Source organism: Leuresthes tenuis, unplaced genomic scaffold (genome assembly GCF_036924035.1).
Source record: "Leuresthes tenuis unplaced genomic scaffold, fLeuTen1.0.hap1 SCAF_14, whole genome shotgun sequence".
NCBI classification, from domain to species: domain Eukaryota; kingdom Metazoa; phylum Chordata; class Actinopteri; order Atheriniformes; family Atherinopsidae; genus Leuresthes; species Leuresthes tenuis.
In genome coordinates, this window is record NW_027325368.1 from 1,492,032 (window position 1) to 1,515,718 (window position 23,687).

The window sequence follows — 23,687 nt, forward strand, 5'->3', positions numbered from 1 at the left end:
TGAGGCCTGTAGAGTCTGAGATGTAGCTCTGGGCTTTTTCACCTTGGGGTGACCTTTAACCTTTAACATGCTAACTGAGGCCTGTAGAGTCTGAGATGTAGCTCTGGGCTTTTTCACCTTGGGGTGACCTTTAACCTTTAGCATGCTAACTGAGGCCTGTAGAGTCTGAGATGTAGCTCTGGGCTTTTTCACCTTGGGGTGACCTTTAACCTTTAACATGCTAACTGAGGCCTGTAGAGTCTGAGATGTAGCTCTGGGCTTTTTCACCTTGGGGTGACCTTTAACCTTTAGCATGCTAACTGAGGCCTGTAGAGTCTGAGATGTAGCTCTGGGCTTTTTCACCTTGGGGTGACCTTTAACCTTTAACATGCTAACTGAGGCCTGTAGAGTCTGAGATGTATGACCTTTAACCTTTAACATGCTAACTGAGGCCTGTAGAGTCTGAGATGTAGCTCTGGGCTTTAACCTTTAACCTTTAACATGCTAACTGAGGCCTGTAGAGTCTGAGATGTAGCTCTGGGCTTTTTCACCTTGGGGTGACCTTTAACCTTTAGCATGCTAACTGAGGCCTGGAGAGTCTGAGATGTAGCTCTGGGCTTTTTCACCTTGGGGTGACCTTTAACCTTTAACATGCTAACTGAGGCCTGTAGAGTCTGAGATGTATGACCTTTAACCTTTAACATGCTAACTGAGGCCTATAGAGTCTGAGATGTATGACCTTTAACCTTTAACTTGCTAACTGAGGCCTGTAGAGTCTGAGATGTAGCTCTGGGCTTTTTCACCTTGGGGTGACCTTTGACCTTTAACATGCTAACTGAGGCCTGGAGAGTCTGAGATGTAGCTCTGGGCTTTTTCACCTTGGGGTGACCTTTGACCTTTAACATGCTAACTGAGGCCTGGAGAGTCTGAGATGTAGCTCTGGGCTTTTTCACCTTGGGGTGACCTTTAACCTTTAACATGCTAACTGAGGCCTGTAGAGTCTGAGATGTAGCTCTGGGCTTCTTCACCTTGGGGTGACCTTTAACCTTTAACATGCTAACTGAGGCCTGTAGAGTCTGAGATGTAGCTCTGGGCTTTTTCACCTTGGGGTGACCTTTAACCTTTAACATGCTAACTGAGGCCTGTAGAGTCTGAGATGTAGCTCTGGGCTTTTTCACCTTGGGGTGACCTTTAACCTTTAGCATGCTAACTGAGGCCTGTAGAGTCTGAGATGTAGCTCTGGGCTTTTTCACCTTGGGGTGACCTTTAACCTTTAGCATGCTAACTGAGGCCTGTAGAGTCTGAGATGTACCTCTGGGCTTCTTCACCTTGGGGTGACCTTTAACCTTTAACATGCTAACTGAGGCCTGTAGAGTCTGAGATGTATGACCTTTAACCTCTAACGTGCTAACTGAGGCCTGTAGAGTCTGAGATGTAGCTCTGGGCTTCTTCACCTTGGGGTGACCTTTAACCTTTAACATGCTAACTGAGGCCTGTAGAGTCTGAGATGTAGCTCTGGGCTTCTTCACCTTGGGGTGACCTTTAACCTTTAGCATGCTAACTGAGGCCTGTAGAGTCTGAGATGTAGCTCTGGGCTTCTTCACCTTGGGGTGACCTTTAACCTTTAACATGCTAACTGAGGCCTGTAGAGTCTGAGATGTAGCTCTGGGCTTCTTCACCTTGGGGTGACCTTTAACCTTTAGCATGCTAACTGAGGCCTGTAGAGTCTGAGATGTAGCTCTGGGCTTCTTCACCTTGGGGTGAACTTGCTGGGACGTCCACTCCTGGGAAGATTGACAGCTGTCCTGAATGTTTTCCACTTGTGAATAATCTTTCTCTCTGTAGAATGATGGACTCCAGATAGTCTGGAAATGGCCTTATAACCCTTCCCAGACTGATGGGCAGCAGCTGCTGCTTCTCTGAGATCATTGCTGATGTCTTTCCTCCTTGGCATCGTGTTAAACTGACAGAACTTCTGCTTTTATAGAGCTGCTCACACTGACTGAGGATCAGTTAATCAGAGCATTGATCAGTTAATCAGAGCATTGATCAGTTAATCAGAGCATTGATCAGTTAATCAGAGCATCAATCAGTTAATCAGAGCATCGATCAGTTAATCAGAGCATTGATCAGTTAATCAGAGCATTGATCAGTTAATCAGAGCATTGATCAGTTAATCAGAGCATTGATCAGTTATTCAGAGCATCGATCAATTAATCAGAGCATTGATCAGTTAATCAGAGCATTGATCAGTTAATCAGAGCATCGATCAATTAATCAGAGCATTGATCAGTTAATCAGAGCATTGATCAGTTAATCAGAGCATTGATCAGTTAATCAGAGCATTGATCAGTTAATCAGAGTATTGATCAGTTAATCAGAGCATTGATCAGTTAATCAGAGCATTGATCTTACTTTACAATATTAAAACCACTGAAAAAGGGTTTTTCATTAGAAAAGTCGCCTCTGATTTTGGACTCAGTGAATGAATCATTTGTTCATATAAATCTGCTCTGGGGTAAATTTAAAGAGTCTGAATCTGATGAAGGCCGACAGCTGAGGAAAAGTAATAAGAAGAGTTTGAGTTCAGATGATTTATTAAACGGTTGCATCCGCTGTGGCGACCCCTGATAAAGGGAGAGGCCGAAAGAAGAAGAAGCGTTCAGATGATTTCTTAGAAGAAATACTTTATTTTGCCAGCAGGGGGTGTAAATGTAGCCACAGTTTGAATAAAGTAAAGAGAGTCAAAACCAAGGAAACACAAACTAAACAATGGCTGCATTCAGTCTCTCCGGTTCATTTGCTCTTTACCTCACTGCCTCTGCTCAGAGATCAGATCCTGGTCTGTAAACACACTCATAAATCCTCAGGCACACAGAAAAATGTCACTTTGAAGAATTTACAATCAGAAGAGTTTAGAAAGAAAAAGAAGGCAGATCAATACAGAAACCACATTCATGTTTAGCAACATGTCACAACACAAAGTGACTGAACCTAAAGTCCTGTGAACACACACCTGCACACACTCGACTACATGTAGAAATCATTCCTCACAGATGAGATCAATACATTTAGAGTGAATAGAAAATGGAAAAAGTGGGAGACTATGATCCCCACTGAAGCTATCTTTTATTCTGTATAACTTATTTATCTTTTTGTGTTCTTTCCTTTTTATTTTCATTTATCTTTTTTTTGCAAACACGTTCACAACAGACCATAATAATCTAACAAGGGATAAACATTCATGCCAAACCCAAACTGTCAGAACTAAGCATGCAGTCTAAGAACAGGAGCGAAAGAAAAATGATCCTAAACGACTCCGAAGATCCCGTCTTTACAAAAGGTGCCGTCATCATCATCATCGGGTCAAACGGCGCCCTGAAGTCTGACTTAAACCCGCTTTTATTTTCTCGGGTTGCACCACGGCTCAGTGTTGTCATGGTTACCCTGCAGCTTGAACTGTTCCCGACACGTGAGATTCTGAGACAGCAATGAATTCTGCAGAAAACCCCGGGCCTCATGCAAGAACACTCGGGTTCTGATCCGAAACCAGAGGAGAACGTGGCATTTAACCTGCTCTTTGGCTCCCCCTACAGGTTTGAGATGTAACGTCACTGCCATAAAAACAAATGTCCGTGTGAGACCACAAAGACACCATCAAAAACCCACAAAAATGTCAAGTGGCCATAAAGCAAAAAGCTGTGGTGCAGGTCTGGGACCTGAAGTCATGAACTGTGGCGCCTCGGCCCCCAGGTGCCCCAGGTGCTCCAGGTGCTCCAGGTGCCCCAGGTGCTCCAGGTGCCCCAGGTGCCCCAGGTGCTCCAGGTGCTCCAGGTGCCCCAGGTGCCCCAGGTGCTCCAGGTGCCCCAGGTGCCCCAGGTGCTCCAGGTGCCCCAGGTGCCCCAGGTGCTCCAGGTGCCCCAGGTGCCCCAGGTGCCCCAGGTGCCCCAGGTGCTCCAGGTGCCCCAGGTGCCCCAGGTGCCCCAGGTGCCCCAGGTGCTCCAGGTGCTCCAGGTGCCCCAGGTGCTCCAGGTGCTCCAGGTGCCCCAGGTGCTCCAGGTGCTCCAGGTGCCCCAGGTGCTCCAGGTGCTCCAGGTGCTCCAGGTGCCCCAGGTGCTCCAGGTGCCCCAGGTGCCCCCAGGTGCTCCAGGTGCCCCAGGTGCCCCAGGTGCTCCAGGTGCTCCAGGTGCCCCAGGTGCTCCAGGTGCTCCAGGTGCCCCAGGTGCCCCAGGTGCTCCAGGTGCATAACAAAAGTCAGTGTTCTATACAATGAGTCAGAGGACATGCTTTTAAGGTCCAAAATCTTCTCTTGTGTTGCTTTAAGTTGAAGTTTCATTTCAAAGGTTTTGGTCCAGTCACTGCAGTTTAAGTTATTTTGGATCAGCTTCGGTCTAAAGTCTACGTCTAAACTGTTGGGACTTTAGCAGATGGGCCAACCAAGTTTTCTGACATGATTCCCTTCGCAGATACAGATTCACTTTTCATTCATCATCTGAGGCCACGTGTCTCCATATCTGTTCCAACATGCATCGCGTTTATTTGCCCTTAAACACACTGAGGGGGCAGGAGGGGATGGAGGGGAACCCTAAACCCTGAGCATTTGGGGCACTTTAGTGCAAGAAGTTCCTGGTTTGAAACTCATCCTGCACTACGGTTAATGTTGGGTACATCGTTAGAGTTAATTAATTAATTATTTAATCCACATAGTTGGGTCTACAAGTAATAAAACACATGATTTGACAGAAATCTAAATAGTTATGAAGTGGTCATTTTAATATTCGTATCTTGTGAACGCTGACAGAAAACAGCAGCTCAGGGACACGTTAGCATCTCACAGTTCAGGGGTCGTTTGGACCGAAGGTTTATTGTTTTTAAATTTGAACGAATTTAAAAACAAATGTTGAGTCAGCAGGTGAATCTGTGTATTTGTTCACGTAGAGTAAGACGGCTGCTTTGCACAAAGTTCTACTCAGATTCGAGCGGTTTTCAGCTCTGCTTTCTGAGCAGCTTAGCAGACACAACATTAGCTTATTTTACTGAGAGGTTACCAGGTCAAGCTCACCCTGGAGCACAAAGTCAAAGTACTTCTAACAGTCTGACCCACTTACAGACTCATCTTTGGGTTTGGTTACAGGTGTTTCTAAGTTCCCCCTTTGAAAGGAAAGTAACAGCTTTAACAGAGACAAATGCCTCTGTGGACCTTTGTTAACACAGAAGGTGGGGATTTGAGCTCCAGAGCACCCCCCCAACAGCCTGAGAAAGGTGAGGTGACCCAGAACCAGCATCCACTGGTTATCTGTGGTATCATTCTTCCCTCCATCAGCACCGCTTTCAGCTTAGTGGTTAAAACGTTTGGCAGAACCAACGGGGACAAACTAAAGTCCAAATGTGAAGACGTTAGATCTTCGGGTTTTGGAGAGTCAAACCAAAAACTTCAGAGTGTTTTCTAGCAGAAAGTAAAATAAATTTCAGATCAACTTTAAATTCTGGATCTCAGTCTTTCTCCAGACGCCACGGAAAGCCGCGCTGCACAGGAGTCCATGTGAGGTCTGCATCCTCACCTCACCATTGGTGCGAGTGGTTCTTGCATGGAGCCCAGTAACCCTGTCGTGTTTCAGCGCGATGCTACCCTGATACAGAAGAAGAGTCCGTGCACACTGCCCAGCTGTCTGTCATGCATCCAGAAACTTTAATTCAGACACAGAGAAAGAAGACACTGCTGTCAACGCTGCCCCTCCCCAAATACCCCCCCTCCCTGAAGGTAAAGTCACATGACACAGACAGAAGGAGGGACACTAATGCTCCTGTTGGAAAGCGACAGCTCAAAGAAGAGTATATGTTTGACACAGAAGACAGACAAGGAAGTTTTAGTTTTAGAGAGGAGAGGGGTTATAAATATATAGATGACAGTTGAAGGTAGCCCCCCCATCCTCCACTCTCCCTGTTTTCATGCAGGCAGGTCGTCATCTCTATCCCGAGGCGTTGATGTAGAGCTGACTCTGCAGGATGTAGTCAATGACAGGCTGACTCAGGTAGTCCACAACGTGGCCATCGCCATGCTGCAGGGCCAGTCTAAAAGGAATGGGGGAGGGAGTATACCTCAAAAACTCTCCATCATGTCACAGATAAACAAACCTTCAGCTAAAAAACTTAGTCATTAAGTCTGATCCACACTGATTTCTGACTGCAGGGAAGGAGGAAAGATTTTAATTTTAATTTAAACCAATTTACCACCAAGAGACGACGACAGTAGGGACCAAACTACTCATCTCTGCTATGAAAGACAGTAATTAAAGTCTACGAGTTAAAATTTCCCTCCACTCAAAGTTTTTAACATGCCCCGAAGACAGTTTATATGTTAGAAGACATCATATGAGCTGAATATGTGCAATAGGTGGGGATTTCTGCCTTGAATCTGCAGAAAACCACCTACAATCTGAGAGCTGAGGTCAGACAGCTGTATGTTCCAGGACTGGGGGAAGCGTCAGCAGTATGTTCATCTTCAGAAATGTTCATTTAAAAACATGTAGGATTCTGAGGAACACGGATATGTTCATAGAGGATTAATAAGTGCTTCAGTGGAACATGAACAAACTGCTCATAGACTTTTATCCAAACAGACATTTTGTCTTGAAATTGTTGGACAAGCACAGGCGTTGGGATTCAGCTTAGAGGAACTTCTACTTTTGTTAGCTAGCCGGTATGCGCAGGTAAAGAAGTGGAATGTGGCCCATGTTTATAACAACCATCTCTGGTCAGTTTCTCAGAAAAAAGCATGTAGAAAACAAAACAAACAAACAATATTAACTTGGAAAAAGAAGATTAGTGTTTACCTGCTTTATTCTACCTTTAACTTTGAGTTATTTTCCTTTAGTTTTGCTCATGCTATGAATAAAATCACGCACATTTCACAGGAGGCAGCATTGACTGCTACTCTGCGAGGCTACGCTAATAAGCATTGCATGTGTGCGGTATGTCGGTGTCTTGGACCTATCTAAGTGCAGGACATGCTGATCATGGTTCACAGGGATAAAAGTGATCTGAAAAATGTCTGAGCTCAAACTACAGCATGAATACTGATGTGTTGAGTTTGTGTTTATTCCCACCTGCTCTTTGTTGAGCTGACAATCGACATTGGATGGTTCGTTGCATCCTTCACCACGGTGATGTTGTCCTGAAACCAAGAACAGAGAACATGTTACTAAGCACAGAGGTCAGAATACGGAGAAGCCGGTAAAAGTGTTTTCTGAAGCCAGCAATGAACCAACAGTGGAGACTGAGTCGGCCGGCAGTGGGAAACAAGAAGCCAATTACTCAGAAGTCTCAGAAACCAGCCTCCTGTGGGTTTGGAGTTGGACCGTAATCAGTCCTCTAAGCAGCATGAGCTTAAACTTGTAAATCCATCAAAGCATTCCTTTTTAACTGCTTCTCCTGGACCAGATCAAAAGTCTGAGCAGAGACCACCAGACCTTCCTCTCCAGCCATGTCCTCCAACTCTTCCAAGAGGGACTGAGATATTCCCCAACCAGCAGAGAGATATGATCTCTCCTGTGAGTCCTCAGTCTGCGCCGAGGCACCAGAATCTACTCTTTCCTTAACATTGGCTGTGAAAAACTTAGTTCAACCCAACACATAAAGAAATAAGGGTTTCATGTCTGTACCCATGGTTACAGTATCCCATAAGGTACAAAATAGGTCCCTCAGGTAAATTCTTTGGACCCTTATTTACCTCTACAGGTGGATAATTATCAATGGCAGCTTCAGGTTTTGGCCCACAGATATGTTTAACTCTTGATCGATGCACTGTGGTCATTTGCATTATCACCTCACAACCAGAGGGTTCCTGGTCCAGATGTTGGCTGTCTGCTGTATGTTGTTTCTGTCTGGAGTTTGCATATCCTCCCTGTACCTATGTGGGGGTTCTCCCTCAAAATTCAAGCATGTTAGGTTAAACGAAATGGTCTAAAGATGGGATGGCTGTTTCTCATGAATCATTTCTGTACCAGAACATAAAAGTAGATTCTTATCTCTAAAGGTGGAGAATCTTTCCTTTAAAGGAACAGGCAAAAAGGTACAAAAATGCACCAGTTTTCAAGTCCTTGTAACTTACAAAGTTAAAGCTGGTGCAACAGCTTCTTGTACCTTTTCTGTGTGTGAAGCAGTGTCTCGAGTCAGATAAGGCACAGTTAGCTCGAATATGTAGAATCCTTCTTTTGTTTCTGGCTGCTGGAAAAACACTATTTAATCTCTGCTGCTCAGTGTAGTTTTAGTTCAGTCGTTATAGACATTTTAGTGTTCTAATTTAGTGGGTTGTTGGTTAGACGTACTGGTAGCTGCAGCTCCTGGCATCATTTGTCAGATGGTAAATTGATATAACCTCCTGTCTGCATGCTTTCCCCTTCGTTGTGTCGTGTTCATCGCATACTGTGTACTGACCTTGTATTTGCGGAGAACAGACGAGTGATTCATGATCCTCTCTGTGTCTACTCCGTCACGAGGTACCACCACAATCCCGAAATCCCCCACAATCACCTCCATCTGAAAGCACACAAACACATCCGTCAGGATCTCACGGGCCGAGGGCAACTTCAGCTTCATGTCGTCACAGCAACAGATTTTAGATCTGAATCGGTTCATATTACTGAAATTGATTGGTCACTGCTAGTTCTGGTGAACTTTGACACACAAGTTTATCTTTATTGAGAGAAAGCATCTTTAAAATGGAGGATGCAGTGACACATTCAGAACAATTTGTTACATCAAAATGCAATTACCATAAATCTCCCAGGCTAACCACTAATAATGCTAATACTAACGAGCTAAGTCAGTGAAATATTCAACGCATGGAAGTCGGGTGTCTATTCCTGCATTTTCTGTCTTTTTCATTATTTTTAGAATAGACTCAATAATTATAAATAACTTTCCATCAGCAATTTTAAAAGTTTCAGCAAAAAACAGCAAATGAACATTTCAACCAGTGTTTTCCAATCCTGGTCCTTGGGCCCTCTTGTCCCGCATATTTTACACGTTTCCCTTTTCCAACACACCTAATTCAGATAAATGGGGCAGCTCTTCATCAGCCTCTGAGGAAGCCTGGTAAAGATCCATTCATTAAAATCTGGTGTGTTTGACGAGAGAAACCTATGAAACACGCTGGACAGAAGGGGGAAGGGCCCGAGGACCGGGATCAGGAAACCCTGATTTAAACTGAGTTTAAAGTACATTTTCCCCGGAGTTAAACAGCAGGTGGAGCCAATTCTCCAGTCGGTGTCATTAACTGCAGAAAAGACACAACAAGATGAAGTAATTAAAAGAGCTGGAGTCATGCCTCAAAAACAGAAAACGTGATGGAAGAATCTCATCTCCAGTGTTGTCAGTCCACACAGCTGATGGTTCCATCTACTTTTTTTTCCTGACATTTAAAGATTCATTTGAATTTTATGTTTCCACTTTGACTTTTTATGCTCACCCTGAAAAATGTGCATAAAAATGTGAATGGAAACATTCCTATAGACAATAACCTGTTGACAACTTTTCTTTCATTTCTAACAGTGAGAAATAAGACAGTTTCTTTCATCTCAGGTGAAACAGTGGATTTATGTTCACCTTTGAAACTGTTGTTGACGAAGAAAAGTTTGCTGCAACTTTTGAATCCAACTGTTGACTATAAAGGAAATTCAGAATAAAAAGTCATTGTGTTCTGTATCAGTTGGTGCCTTTGAAACTGGTCAGTTTATCACTCTTTGTTCATAAGTGAGCATCAAAGGAAACATTCGTAAACATTCATTAAAAAACAAAGAAGTTCACTTAGAATTCAAAGGTTTTGCGTATCAGGACATAAAAATCCAACCTCAGATGAACACATGACATATTAAACTGTGTTATTGAGCAAAAACTGAGACAAAACACAGAAGCAGTGAGTTAAAAACTAAGTGAACCCTTACTGCTTCCACAGGAACTAAGAGGGTAAATCTAAAATAATTCTTTTAAATAAGAAACTTAAAACTGGTGCAGTAACGTCGTTAAAATAGTATTATTATGATTATAATTTCCTTTGTCAACAACATTTAAATGACCAATTGATGTTTGCAACAGGAGAAGACTAACTAAGGGGCGGGGCTACATGTAGCTGGGAGGAGCCACATGTGCGTGGGGGCGGGGCTACATGTAGCTGGGAGGAGCTACATGTGCGTGGGGGCGGGGCTACGTTGTGCTTACATCACTGTCCTTCCACAGGCCAGGGATGCAGAAGGACTCCAGGAGATCACTGCCACACAGGAGCAAGATGCGTAACTCTACAGGCGACAAACAGGCAGGAGGAAAGAGACAAACACGACCTCAGTAAACATCACGTTTACGGGATCCAAACAAACCAGGAGGAAGGAAAACCAGAGGACACAACACCAAGTCCGCTCAGGTCCGGAGGCCACTCACCGATCTCCTCGTATCTCATTGCAGTCCCCAGGTTGGCATTTTCATCTGACATATTAAAAAAAGATACATTTACATTTAAATTATGACACAAAAATAAGATTTTCTTTATGCTGTAACGTCATATAAATGGTTTCTGGAACTTATTCTGCAGAAAATGTGCAAAGAGATGTCAGAGAATTTTAGCTCCAAGAACAACATGTTTAAGTTCTGCTGTTCTTTACATATTATTCAATGTTTTTAACCCTAAATCTAAAAAGGAAGGTTTGTGAAAAGAGCCTCGTGTGTTCTTACCAACAAAGGTGAAACGTTCGATGCTCGGGCGAACGCAGCAGATTTTGCCCAAATTCTCACTGATCTTCCCCCACAGTTTGACTGAGCAGAAGGACAGAAGGAAGCAAAGCTCAGAGCACCGCAGGCACGTGCACGAGGACTCGTGCACTTTATTTAAGCTGTGATGTGGTGGAGGCTGGACAGAAGGAGGAGGGACTCACTGGCTGTTGGCTTGTGGTTCATGTTGTTGTGGGTCTGATAGATGGGCGGAGTCTGGTTCTGTGGCTGACCAATCACAGGCGTGGTGGACGGCGTGTTGACGTTGGACAGGATGCAGCCGGTGACTCTCTGAGGGACGGAAACATGAACGGACTCAGCTGCAAACATCTAACTGACAGCTTCTTCTTTTAACTCTATTAAAAATCTCAGGAGTAACACGGAGCTAAACTGTGAGCTCTTTGAATCAGGATGTGGTCGTTTCATGTCTCTTCTGGTTGTTTTTAGCAGTTTTTTTCTTCTGTTTTTGGAATTCTTTGGCATCTTTTTCGATGGTCGTCTCTCATCCATTGTTCTAGTTGTTTGAGATCACTTGTTGTCATTTGGGGCATCTTTTAGGGTATGAGTGGTATGATTCCCACCTTTCATGTGGGAGATCTGGGTTCAAATCCCCTGCATGAAAGCTCCAGTAGGGGTCCTTAGGCAAGACCCCCTTCCCCTACCTGTAAGTTGCTTTGGATAAAAGCGTCTGCTAAATACATAACAAACATAAAATATCATCTGGAACCAGCTGCACAGAATACCTCCTAAAGCTCCACTTTGGGGCTTCCCAGTTTGGTTCTATCACTGCTAAATGTTCACACATCATCTTGTAATCTTCAGTAAAGCATCATAACCAGTAAAGCAGCATAATATTCACATGGAAGCTCCCAATAAGCCCACAGACTCACCTTCATGAGGTCACGGTGATGCTCCAGCACACTGCAGGTGGTCTGCCAGGTGTCCTGGTAACACTCCCAGGGGTCCACCCTGCTCCAAACATCACCAAACAACCACAGGCTCAGAAAAACTGGCCTCACTCTGCTGTTTTAAATCAGTTCACATTTTACTTCTTCTTCTGCTGAAAATAATGAACTTCTTTAGTTGTTCTGTTTACTGTAGAAAGCTCAAAGTAAAACCAAATCCAGTGAAGAAGAAGTAAAATGATGACAGAAATATGGAGGCTATGAATGAGGAACTCTCAGCAGGAAGGGAAATGAAATCAGGTCATTTCCAGAGTTACAGTCTCACCTGATCCAGTCAGAGGACTGAACAGCCAGCTGACACATGGTGAGGCGATGGCGGCTGGACACGAGACCCTGCAGACACACAACAGCAGCATCAGCACACATCTGTACAGCAGCATCAGGACACATCTGTACAGCAGCATCAGCACACATCTGTACAGCAGCATCAGCACACATCTGTACAGCAGCATCAGCACACATCTGTACAGCAGCATCAGGACACATCTGTACAGCAGCATCAGCACACATCTGTACAGCAGAACAGGAGCATCAGCACACATCTGTACAGCAGCATCAGCACACATCTGTACAGCAGAACAGGAGCATCAGCACACATCTGTACAGCAGAACAGGAGCATCAGCACACATCTGTACAGCAGCATCAGGACACATCTGTACAGCAGCATCAGCACACATCTGTACAGCAGCATCAGCACACATCTGTACAGCAGCATCAGCACACATCTGTACAGCAGCATCAGGACACATCTGTACAGCAGCATCAGCACACATCTGTACAGCAGAACAGGAGCATCAGCACACATCTGTACAGCAGCATCAGCACACATCTGTACAGCAGCATCAGCACACATCTGTACAGCAGCATCAGCACACATCTGTACAGCAGCATCAGCACACATCTGTACAGCAGCATCAGCACACATCTGTACAGCAGCATCAGCACACATCTGTACAGCAGCATCAGGACACATCTGTACAGCAGCATCAGCACACATCTGTACAGCAGAACAGGAGCATCAGCACACATCTGTACAGCAGCATCAGCACACATCTGTACAGCAGAACAGGAGCATCAGCACACATCTGTACAGCAGAACAGGAGCATCAGCACACATCTGTACAGCAGCATCAGCACACATCTGTACAGCAGCATCAGCACACATCTGTACAGCAGCATCAGCACACATCTGTACAGCAGCATCAGCACACATCTGTACAGCAGCATCAGCACACATCTGTACAGCAGCATCAGCACACATCTGTACAGCAGCATCAGCACACATCTGTACAGCAGAACAGGAGCATCAGGACACATCTGTACAGCAGAACAGCAGCATCAGGACACATCTGTACAGCAGAACAGCAGCATCAGCACACATCTGTACAGCAGAACAGGAGCATCAGCACACATCTGTACAGCAGAACAGGAGCATCAGCACACATCTGTACAGCAGAACAGGAGCATCAGCACACATCTGTACAGCAGCATCAGCACACATCTGTACAGCAGAACAGGAGCATCAGCACACATCTGTACAGCAGCATCAGGACACATCTGTACAGCAGCATCAGCACACATCTGTACAGCAGCATCAGCACACATCTGTACAGCAGCATCAGCACACATCTGTACAGCAGAACATGTCGTCTGAAACCACAGAGCAGCACGAATGAAGCTTTCTCACACAGAGGAACTGCTGCCTCTCAGTCGTTCTGGAACAGCTGGATCATTACAGAAGGTGTGTCTCACAGAGAGGAAGCTGTGTGAGAAGATGATTTAACATCAAAGTGTTGCTGCTGACGGGTCAACAGAACATTTATTAACTCACATTTCCAGCTGCATCAAACTCAGTGAGAACATTTACTGTTCTTTATTTAAAGCCTCGACCCGGAGCCCCGAACCAGAGCCTCGACCCGGAGCCCCGACCCAGAGCCTCGACCCAGAGCCCCGACCCAGAGCCTCGACCCAGAGCCTCGACCCGGAGCCTCGACCCAGAGCCTCGACCCAGAGCCTCGACCCAGAGCCTCGACCCAGAGCCTCGACCCAGAGCCCCGACCCGGAGCCCCGACCCAGAGCCTCGACCCAGAGCCCCGACCCAGAGCCTCGACCCAGAGCCCCGACCCAGAGCCTCGACCCAGAGCCCCGACCCGGAGCCCCGACCCAGAGCCCCGACCCAGAGCCCCGACCCAGAGCCCCGACCCAGAGCCTCGACCCAGAGCCCCGACCCAGCTCTCATTTCTCTGTATTTACATTTTTTATAGGATAGACTGGATAGTGGTATGATTCCCACCTTTCATGTGGGAGATCTGGGTTCAAATCCCCTGCATTAAAGGTATTACCTCCAGTAGGGGTCCTTAGGCAAGACCCCCTTACCCTATCTGCCTACCTGTAAGTCACTTTGGATAAAAGCGTCTGATAAATACAGAAACATATTCATGTTTGACCATGTTTCAGTAAATCACTGCAGCTGTTTTTATGTGAGGAGGGCTGGATCAGAACCACTGAACATATCAGAACTATTCAATAAAACTGCAGGAGCAGTAACTGGATAATTAATCTCTGCCATTCACGACCCGCTGGATCACTCTGGTAAAGAACAAACAGAATCTGACACGAACAACAAAGGTTCCTGATGTGGCAGAAACTGGATTTCTGCAGCATTTATTATTCATGCTGTGTGTTTCTTCAGCGGCGGAGCAAAAGTAGGACAAGACCTTCATTAATTCCAGCAGGAAGCAGACAGGAAAACAGCCGCAGATGTTATCTGATGAGGGAGGAACATATAAAGCAGCCTGCACTTATTCTCAGTTTGAACAGCACACAAAGACTCAGACTCACAGACACACAATGATCATATGAAGCAGATCTCACACACAGAGCGTCAAACACTGCCGTTTGGTCCTGGCCTCTGATGCCTGAGGGGAAACTTTGGACTCATAAAGCCAACCGGGTCGCACAGTAGATGCTTCAACAGCTGCGTTGGTCCACAGCTCAAAACATCACAGCCTCACAGGAAAGCTCAACATTCATCTCCCCACACGGCCGACTCCCTGCTGAGAACGAACACCTTGGACACCTGCATGTCTTCATGAACACCGCAGCGACTCGGCTACATCTGAAGATGAGTCCAACAGCAAACGGATCCGAGCTGGTTGTCTGGCTTTAACCGTGAGGAGACAGCAGAAGCTTTTCTCCAGAGAGACGAACACATTCAGAAACTTGTCCATGAATACGTTGACATGTAGGCTGGGGAAGCTGGGGAGTGAACCAGCAACCTCTCACTGCACCTCCTGAGCTGCAGCTGCTCCACCTGGTAAAGTAGGAACCAAATTCCTTTGGTTTGCTTTGGAGCATAAAAAACGACTCGTTTGGGTTCCAAATAAAACGCTTTGTAACGTTAATCTACTTTAAAATGACTTTAAAATACTTCACAAGGCTGTTAACCCTGATCCGTTTTCACTTTAGTGGCGTCTGAACGATCTTAATTCAACTCGGTTTTATTCATAAAGTGCCGAAGGCATCTACACTACAGTCCAATTCATTCTAACACAATCATAACCCAATCAAATCAAATGTATTCAATTCCAAATGAGTCCAATTCATTCAGAGACCATTAAAAAAAGTCGCCTGACGAAGGAAACCAGCAGTCATGTCATCTGAGGGTGTGCACGAGGCTCTCAGCACACAACCAGGTAGCTTTCAGTATGCATCTGTCAGTAGATGCTGATGTGCTCACAGACAGAGTCGCTGTCCAAGTGCAACTCTGCAGCCATGAAGAAACAGATCCTAAAGCATCTCTGCAGAGTTTGGTAAATAAGTAAGATGTGACACCACTGTCATAAAAACAAAGACCATGTGAACCCTGCACATCAGTCTGTTGGCAAGGCCACACAGACGCCATCAAACGCGTCAAAAACAGCGTGATGTGGGGCTGAAAACCAAATGAACTGTGGTATCTCAGCCTCTGGCTTTCTAAGTCAGTTTCAGGCCCGGGAGCTAAAGTCTCTGCACTTAAAAACGAGCCAGAAGCACAAAGATTTCAACGCTGCTGCGCTCCACTGATCTGCAGCCAGGCACCAACGGACCGATGTGCCAAATATAGGTTCTGATGGACTTCTCAGCTCAAGGTCACTGAAGGAAGTCGTGACTCAGCTTCTCCTCCTGCAGCCAAAGAGATTTATGTTTAAGTTTAAGTGTTTGTAGCTGAAGGTGGAGGCGGCCGACAGAATAACGGGTTCATCTGTAGTTCTGACTCTGAGCTGCTGGGAGAATAAATCTGATCCTCAAATGTACCTTCACTCCCACCGGATACAAGCAGGGGCCCTCGTACAGAGCCCTGTGGTACGCCGCTGCTTAAATAAGTGGAAAGAATACTTTTAAAAGTTTCAAAGTTAAATCTGAGTTAAGAGTTAAATCTGAGTTGAGTTAAATCTGAGTTAAGAGTTAAATCTGAGTTAAGAGTTAAATCTGAGTTAAGAGTTAAATCTGAGTTAAGAGTTAAATCTGAGTTAAGAGTTAAATCTGAGTTAAGAGTTAAATCTGAGTTGAGTTAAATCTGAGTTAAATCTGAGTTAAGAGTTAAATCTGAGTTAAGAGTTAAATCTGAGTTAAGAGTTAAATCTGAGTTGAGTTAAATCTGAGTTAAATCTGAGTTAAGAGTTAAATCTGAGTTAAGAGTTAAATCTGAGTTAAGAGTTAAATCTGAGTTGAGTTAAATCTGAGTTAAATCTGAGTTAAGAGTTAAATCTGAGTTAAGAGTTAAATCTGAGTTGAGTTAAATCTGAGTTAAGAGTTAAATCTGAGTTGAGTTAAATCTGAGTTAAATCTGAGTTAAGAGTTAAATCTGAGTTGAGTTAAATCTGAGTTAAATCTGAGTTAAGAGTTAAATCTGAGTTAAGAGTTAAATCTGAGTTGAGTTAAATCGGAGTTAAATCTGAGTTAAGAGATAAATCTGAGTTAAGAGATAAATCTGAGTTAAATCTGAGTTAAGAGATAAATCTGAGTTAAATCTGAGTTAAGAGATAAATTCGAGAAGAAAAACCACAGACAAACCAGACCTCCACCAGCTGCAGCTCGGCCATGTCACTGTAACACGAAGTCAAACAGCAACGCTGCCACCATCAGGTCAGACTGTGAACTGTTACTGTTAACTGCGAGTTAAACCATTCAGAGGAAATGAGCGTTTTTTTGACTGAACGTCGTCTTCGTCTCCACTCACAGGTTTTCCGTAGGAGTCGTGCACCGGCGAGATGATCCCTCCGATCACGATGAAGCGCCCCGTTTTGTGCAGATATTCTCTGGCTTTTTCTGCAGAACAACAGAAGAAGAAAGATCATCAGGCCCCTGAAACATGGAGCTGCAGCACAGTCCAAGGCTTTTATGTAAAAAACACAAACAGAACAACACGAATAAGCTCAAATGTTCAGGTTAAACACATTAATGATGAATAGAAACTGATTAGCATCATATTCTAACCATCTGAAAGTGAAAGAACGTTTCAAAGCGAGAGCAGCTCTGCTGAAACAAACTCAGTTCCAGGTTCTTTGGGGTTCTGGAGCCGGTCCACGGGTTTTTTGTCTTCTAACAGAGAAATAATTGATCTTAACTGGCTGTCGTGGGGAGGTTTTCTGCCACGTCTCGGCAGTGTTTCACGCTGTTGCTGCGAGGTTCAGAAGCTTCTGGAAGCAGGAATCTGAGCAGCAACAGAACAGCTCAGTGAGACGGTTTTTACTGGAGGAATGAGTCCGAATTAAAGACCTTTTGGAACAGCAGGGGGACACATCATTTATCCCATTTTAACAGTTTTACCGTTTATCATCACAGAAAATCTTATTTTTGCTTAAAAGGCGACTTTGAATCATCCAGTGGTTTTTGGTCATGAACTTTGGTTTTGGTTTGACCCAAATAATGAAATCTGAGCCCCGGTGGAGGTCAGCGGGGGCCAAAAGGCTCATTTTATGCCCCTCAGGAGGCTCATCGGGTCGCAGCAACAACCTTACTCTCAGAGTTGGGAAAGAAATTTCATTTGCAGAAGTCTGGTCCAAACATCTGGTCCAGATGCAAACAGCAGCGTTTCAGGTCCAAATGAAAGATTAAACATGACTGAAGGTGCTGAGGTCCTCAGATCTTCTCCCAGAGGTATTCTGTGGATTCATCTCAGTTCTCGGGTCAGAGGGATGACTCGCTCCTTTTCTGAGCTCCAGCAGAAATAAACCAGTAAAAACAGTGTGACTGAACCTCTTTAAAGATCCATTTAAAGGAATCTGTTTGTTATAACTGAATTAAAACCAGAAGCTTCCTGAAATCAGCCCATAAAATGAGGTGAGAAACGGTTTCATTTTGAGATTAAAGATGAAGGTGGTTCGTTTCGTTTCGTTTGACATGATGAAACATCTGGAAAACATCTGTCTTTGGATCAGAACTCCATCGGTTCGGTTTGGTCCCTGAAGGATTCCTCTGCGGTTCTGCTTCTCCTCTGTCCTCTGACCAGTCGCCGCTGAGCAAGGCACCAGCAGCCCACACACGGTCTCTGTCCCTGTTGTGTAACGCGGTTCGGTTCCCGGAGGATGGACTCATTTCTGGGCTGCGCCACAGGCGCCGCGAGGCCCGCGCGCCCCTGCCACGGAGCTTTCTCGTGTTTTCCTCTTTGTAACCGATACCGGCTCCGTCCCGGGTTCTGTCCCGGGTTCGGTCCCGGGTTCTGTTCTGGTTTAACTGTGCCCCCCCCCCCCCCCTCTGTGTTGATATGGTGCCGGAGCCGTCGCCCATTTCAGGAGCTCGGTGCCGCACAGCGGCGGCCTGACCCAACAAACCAAGCTCCATTCATATTTTCTGTCATTTTCACAGCTGACTCAGACAATCCGGATCAGTACCGGGTCCCCCCCCCCCTCCCCCACAGCGCAGATGCTCACCGAACATATGGATGTGTCCTTTGGTGATGGGGTTGAAGCTGCCGCAGGACAGCAGGATCACGTGCGTTTTGGTGGATTCTGTCATGGTTTCCTTGGGTCCAGTGTGCCGGTCCGTTTCGGTCCGTTTCGGTCCCGGTCCTCTGAGGTTCTCCGTTATTTGCGTAGCAAAGACTGAGAGGCGAGGCTGGTGTCTGCGGCAGGATGCTGGAGGAGGCAGCGTCTTAAAGAGACAGTCCCCGCAGCCGGGGGGGCGCACTGCTGCGCGCGCTCAGCCCCTTTAAATATGCAGCTCAGATCCACCAGGCCCCATCAGTCCGATGACACATTATCATCGCTCACATCTTCCTTTAAACGTCACAGAAAGACGAGCAGGTGCTTCACAACGACTTCATGGATTTCCAGGTGTCCTGCACTGATGGGAGGAAGGAGGTCTGATGTCTGGCCGGAAAAAAACCTCCTGAAGAGTCAGAAAAGATCAACAGAGACACAATAAAGCTGTAAAAGTCTGAGAAAGTAAAGTAAAATTACAATAAATCTGAGGCATCTAAAAAAATACTGAAATACTGAACAAAAAGGTGAATTAATGGACTGCAGCTACAGATGTTTAAAGCTATAAAAGATATGTTTAAACGGTTCTGATCCGTTTAAATCACTCATTTTTAATTCTCACCGTTCGACTGTGTAAATGCTGCTGTTTAAATGAGCAACTCTGACCTTTGAACCCTTCAGGCAGAAAAAAGGCTCCTAACTCAAGGGATGAACCAGTGTTGTGTCGACACAGAACAGACAACTTAGCAAAGAAGCCATTTTAAACTGGATCTTTAGGCTCTTTGTTACCAGCAGCCTGTCACAAAGACACATCATTTGTTCCCATTTCTTTAGCTACATCTATGAAAAACAGCAAAGAAAACACAGTTTGACAGACAGAAAATAGGATTTCTGCAGCAACAAGATGATTCCCAAAGAGCTATTAGCTGAAAACTTGGCATATCTCAGCATGGTGTGCAGTGTGTCCTTAAAACATTTGAGGAAACTGGACAAGTGGAGGACAAAAGAAGAAGTGTCAGGCCTAAAAAACTATCTACAACAGATGAACAGGATCTGAAAGTGATGTCCTTAAGAAAGAGGAAAAAATCCAGCTGTGACCTGACAGGACCTGAGAGATGCATCTGGACCTTCAGCTGATCCATCTACTGTTGGCCCAAGCCTCATCAGAAATGGTCTCCATGGAAGGGTGGCTGTCAAGAAGCCGTTCTTAAGGAAGGGAAACAGGGAGAAAAGGCTGAGCTGTGCCAAATGACACAAGAAGTGGACTGAAAATCAGTGGCAACAGGTCTTATGGAGGGATGAATCCTCCCCAGAGCCCGGACCTCAACATTATTGAAGCAGTGTGGGATCATCTGACAGAGAACGGAACAAAAGGCAGCCCACATCCAAAGAAGAGCTTTGGGATGTCCTTCAAGAAGCCTGGAGAACTATTCCTGAAGACTCCTTAAAGAAATGACAGAAAGCTTGTCTCAGAGGGTTCAGGCTGTGTTGGAGAATAAAGGAGCTCAGACCAGAGATTCACTTTAAAGCTGCTGAGAACTGAGAAAAAACTCTGTTTCTGCCTCAGATTCTGGGTTTATGTTCAGGTTTAACATGTCTGTAGTTTACATACATGTGGATGTGGACACTGAACACAACAGTTGACCTAAGACAGGTGAACATGGTAAAGGTGGAAAAGAATCAGAGGTTGATTCTCTCTTCAACCACCAGGTGGCGGTGACGCGCAAATCCGTAACACCCGCAAATAAAACTCAAGATGAAGAAGTCAAATCCAGGAAGAAGAAGGACACACAAAATAAAAACAGCTGATGTGTTCTCATATTTCTTCTTTTAGAGTAAAAATGTCCTCATCGGAAGAGAAAGTCCCAGAGTTTGAGAAAAGCATCGAGGAAGAGATCGACCGTCAGCGCAGACTGCTGGAAATCACCTGGAAACCCCGAATAAACTCCCACACAGCAGGTACGGAACACCGTGATGGGCTGCATGAACTCACACATGAATCTGACTGATGGAGGATCCTGATCAGAGCTCTACGTTACATTTATTTCAGGCTCACAGAGAAAGTTACGGTGCAGCTGCAGCTATTTTTCAGGGTTAATTCCGTCACTTCCGTCCGGTCAGAAACATTTAAGAGTTGATTTCAGGAGAACCTTTGTCCTTCCAGATTTAAGTGTTTGATCTGTCTCACGTGCAGCAGCACGCAGACAGTCTGATGTCTGGACTGGTTTCTGCACCATGCCAGCATGGAAGCTGCATATGTTTGAACTAATGTGACAGAAACCTGCATCTGAGGCATAAGTGATGTCACCAGGTTGTGTCACCATGGTAACCGCCAGCAGGTCAGCCGTCCTTCCTGCTGGGATTGCAGCTGCTTTTCGGCTTAATATGAAAATGTGAATGTCCACCTATAAATGAGAACCGGCGAGACTCAGCAGGTTAATCAGCGTCAGCACCACAGTGAGATCGTATCGTTTGGGTCGGTGGAACCAGATGTAGACACCCTGGATCTGTTGAAACATGAAGATATTTGTCATTATTACAATGAAATGAAGTTAGACGGATGCAGGTTTTCAATGACTGGTGACAAATATTTAGAGAGTTTGTATTACCCCTTTATTTAGTCCGTAAAGCCTGGAGGCAACATGTGAGGAAAGCTCCATGATCTGCTGAACTGGAATATAAATGTTCTCTTTTTTTAAGTTGTTTACAATCGTCACATTATTGTTTTCTTTTGTTTCTTTGCGCCTCCAGACGTCCAAAAGCAACATGCCTGTAAGGAGGAACAGGATCTCGCTGACCATCAGTTCTGTCTCCAGGAGAGAAATTCTCTTCTCGGCAGTGAACTTCCACAGATTAAAGAGGAACAAGAGGAAGTCTGCACCTATCAGGAAGGAGAGCCGTTATCGGTGAAAGTGGAGGCCGATTCCTTTATGTTTGAGCTGAGTGACTGTACAAAGGTGGAATCAAACAGTGATCATCTCCTAGCTCACAGTTCTCCTGTAGCTCAGAGCCAAGATCAGGAGGGAACCAAGCATGCAGACTCAGAATCAAGTGCAAATGCAGAGCTGAAGCAGAAGAAGATATACCACAAAAGCACAAGTAACAAATCTGTGAGAAATAAAACCAGCGGGAAAAGATTTGAGAAGGAGCGGCAAATAAAGAAATTTCACAGAATACACACAGATGAGAGGCCATATACTTGCAACACTTGTGGAAAAATATTGAATACAATCCAGTCTTTAAAAAATCATCACAAAATCCACACAGGTGAGAAGCCATTTTCCTGCAAAACATGCGGGAAACATTTCAGGCATAGTAAAACTTTGACACGCCACGTAAAAATTCACATAGACGAGAAGCCTTATTGTTGTGAAACATGTGGCAAAGACTTCAGGTGTAGAGAAGGTTTGTTGGTCCACATGAGAACACACACGGGCGAGAAGCCGTATTCTTGCAAAATATGTGGGAAGAGTTACACTCTGAATGGTAGTTTGACCATTCATATGCGAACCCACACAGGAGAGAAGTTGTATTCCTGCAAAATATGTGGGAAGATTTTCACTCAAAATGGTAATTTAACTGTCCACATGAGAACTCATACAGCTGAAAAGCCATATTGTTGTAAAACATGCGGGAAAGGTTTCACTCAAAGTGATCATTTGACTGTCCATATGAGAACTCACACAGGGGAGAAGCCTTATCTTTGTTACACATGTGGGAAAAGATTTACCGACTCCTCAGCATTTAAAAGACATTTAGCTGTCCACACAGCTGAGAAGTTGTATTCTTGCAAAATATGTGGGAAAAGTTTCATTACAAATGTTCGTTTAACTGCCCACATGAGAACTCACACAGGCGAGAAGCCGCATTCCTGTAAGACCTGTGGGAAAAGTTTCACTGAAAGGGGCAGTTTGACCTCCCACATCAGAACGCACACAGGTGAGATGCCTTACTCCTGCAACATCTGTGAGAAAAGATACAGAGACGCCTCGGCACTAAGAAAACATAAAAAATCTCACTCGCATTTTAGCAGCCTTACTCTAGCAGCACCTGTGGAGAAAGATTAAGTTACACGTTAATGCTGAAAGAATATTTAAAAACATGCAGAACTGATATGTCTAATGACAAGTCTTTGTGGAACTCCATAATTAGCTTGAATCTGTTCAACTGAAGTAGATACCAGGTGATTTACGTCTTCTAACTGTGTTGCATACATTTGGAAATAACCCAGAGAAGTCTTCAGTTGTGTGAGCACATATTCTGGGTAGCTCACTGTGTCATGACCACACGTCCTGCTTTGGTTATTGGAGGATTTTACCTGAAATGACTCGGATCAAAGTCAAATCAAGGATGTTGTGACAGTGGTGAATATTTTCCTCCAGCCAATGTCTCTGTGGCCAGTTAAAAGATTTATAACTCATTTCCAAATGTCTGCAATGAGCCCCTTGAAGCACTGAACAATCCTTATTTATGAGGCACTTGAAAGACTGCGTCCAGTTCAGGCTTGTTAGGATCGAATTCATTGTAATACGATCATAATTCAGTCAAATCAAAATAATTAAATTCCAAATTAGTCCAATTCATCCAGAACCAATTAAATAAGTAGCCTAGCTCGGAAACCAGCAGAAAAACCTCAGTTTTAACAGGAAGAACCCTCCATCAGAACCAGAACCAGGAAGGGCGGCCGTCTGTTTCAACAACTCTTGGATGTAAAAATAAATCAGCAGAGCTTTGTGGTTTCTGTTGAAGGAAGCATTTAGACTTTTCCCCGATGAAGACGAGTGGAAACTAATCCGGACTTTGGAGCCCATGTTGGACTGTAAACCTGGTAAAGTCTGATGAGCCTTCAGGACTTTGGACACTAAATTGATGCAGTGGTTTCTTTTTGTTCAGTTCATTACTTTGTAAACTCACATCCAGACTGAAGAAAATAAGAATTGTTCTATAATTTCACCCGAGCTTCTGTATCTTATGCAATAAAGAGAACAAAAAACTGCTTTTTTTGCACTGTTAATAAAA

The 23,687-nt window shown here is 44.8% G+C and overlaps 3 protein-coding genes across 3 annotated transcripts; 1 reads left to right on the forward strand and 2 right to left on the reverse strand.

Moving 5' to 3' along the window:
* Positions 1-2,646: 2,646 nt before the first annotated feature.
* On the reverse strand, positions 2,647-5,946 carry LOC140269089 (uncharacterized). The gene is made up of 4 exons (XM_072364111.1): positions 5,916-5,946; positions 5,680-5,783; positions 5,541-5,609; positions 2,647-4,241 (listed from the first exon to the last, which is right to left on the reverse strand). Exons 1-4 carry the CDS (start codon positions 5,944-5,946, stop codon positions 3,705-3,707), a joined length of 741 nt encoding a protein of 246 aa, XP_072220212.1. The 3' UTR covers positions 2,647-3,704.
* Positions 4,176-18,840, reverse strand: nmnat2 (nicotinamide nucleotide adenylyltransferase 2). The gene is made up of 11 exons (XM_072363451.1): positions 18,621-18,840; positions 16,928-17,016; positions 11,971-12,038; positions 11,631-11,709; positions 10,905-11,031; positions 10,705-10,785; positions 10,414-10,458; positions 10,198-10,274; positions 8,416-8,517; positions 7,086-7,153; positions 4,176-6,051 (listed from the first exon to the last, which is right to left on the reverse strand). Exons 1-11 carry the CDS (start codon positions 18,703-18,705, stop codon positions 5,949-5,951), a joined length of 924 nt encoding a protein of 307 aa, XP_072219552.1. The 5' UTR covers positions 18,706-18,840; the 3' UTR covers positions 4,176-5,948.
* A 1,581-nt stretch (positions 18,841-20,421) lies between these two features.
* LOC140268505 (uncharacterized) lies at positions 20,422-23,687 on the forward strand. The gene is made up of 2 exons (XM_072363413.1): positions 20,422-20,627; positions 21,420-23,687. The coding sequence occupies exons 1-2, from the start codon at positions 20,477-20,479 to the stop codon at positions 22,733-22,735; spliced, it is 1,467 nt and encodes a 488-aa protein (XP_072219514.1). The 5' UTR covers positions 20,422-20,476; the 3' UTR covers positions 22,736-23,687.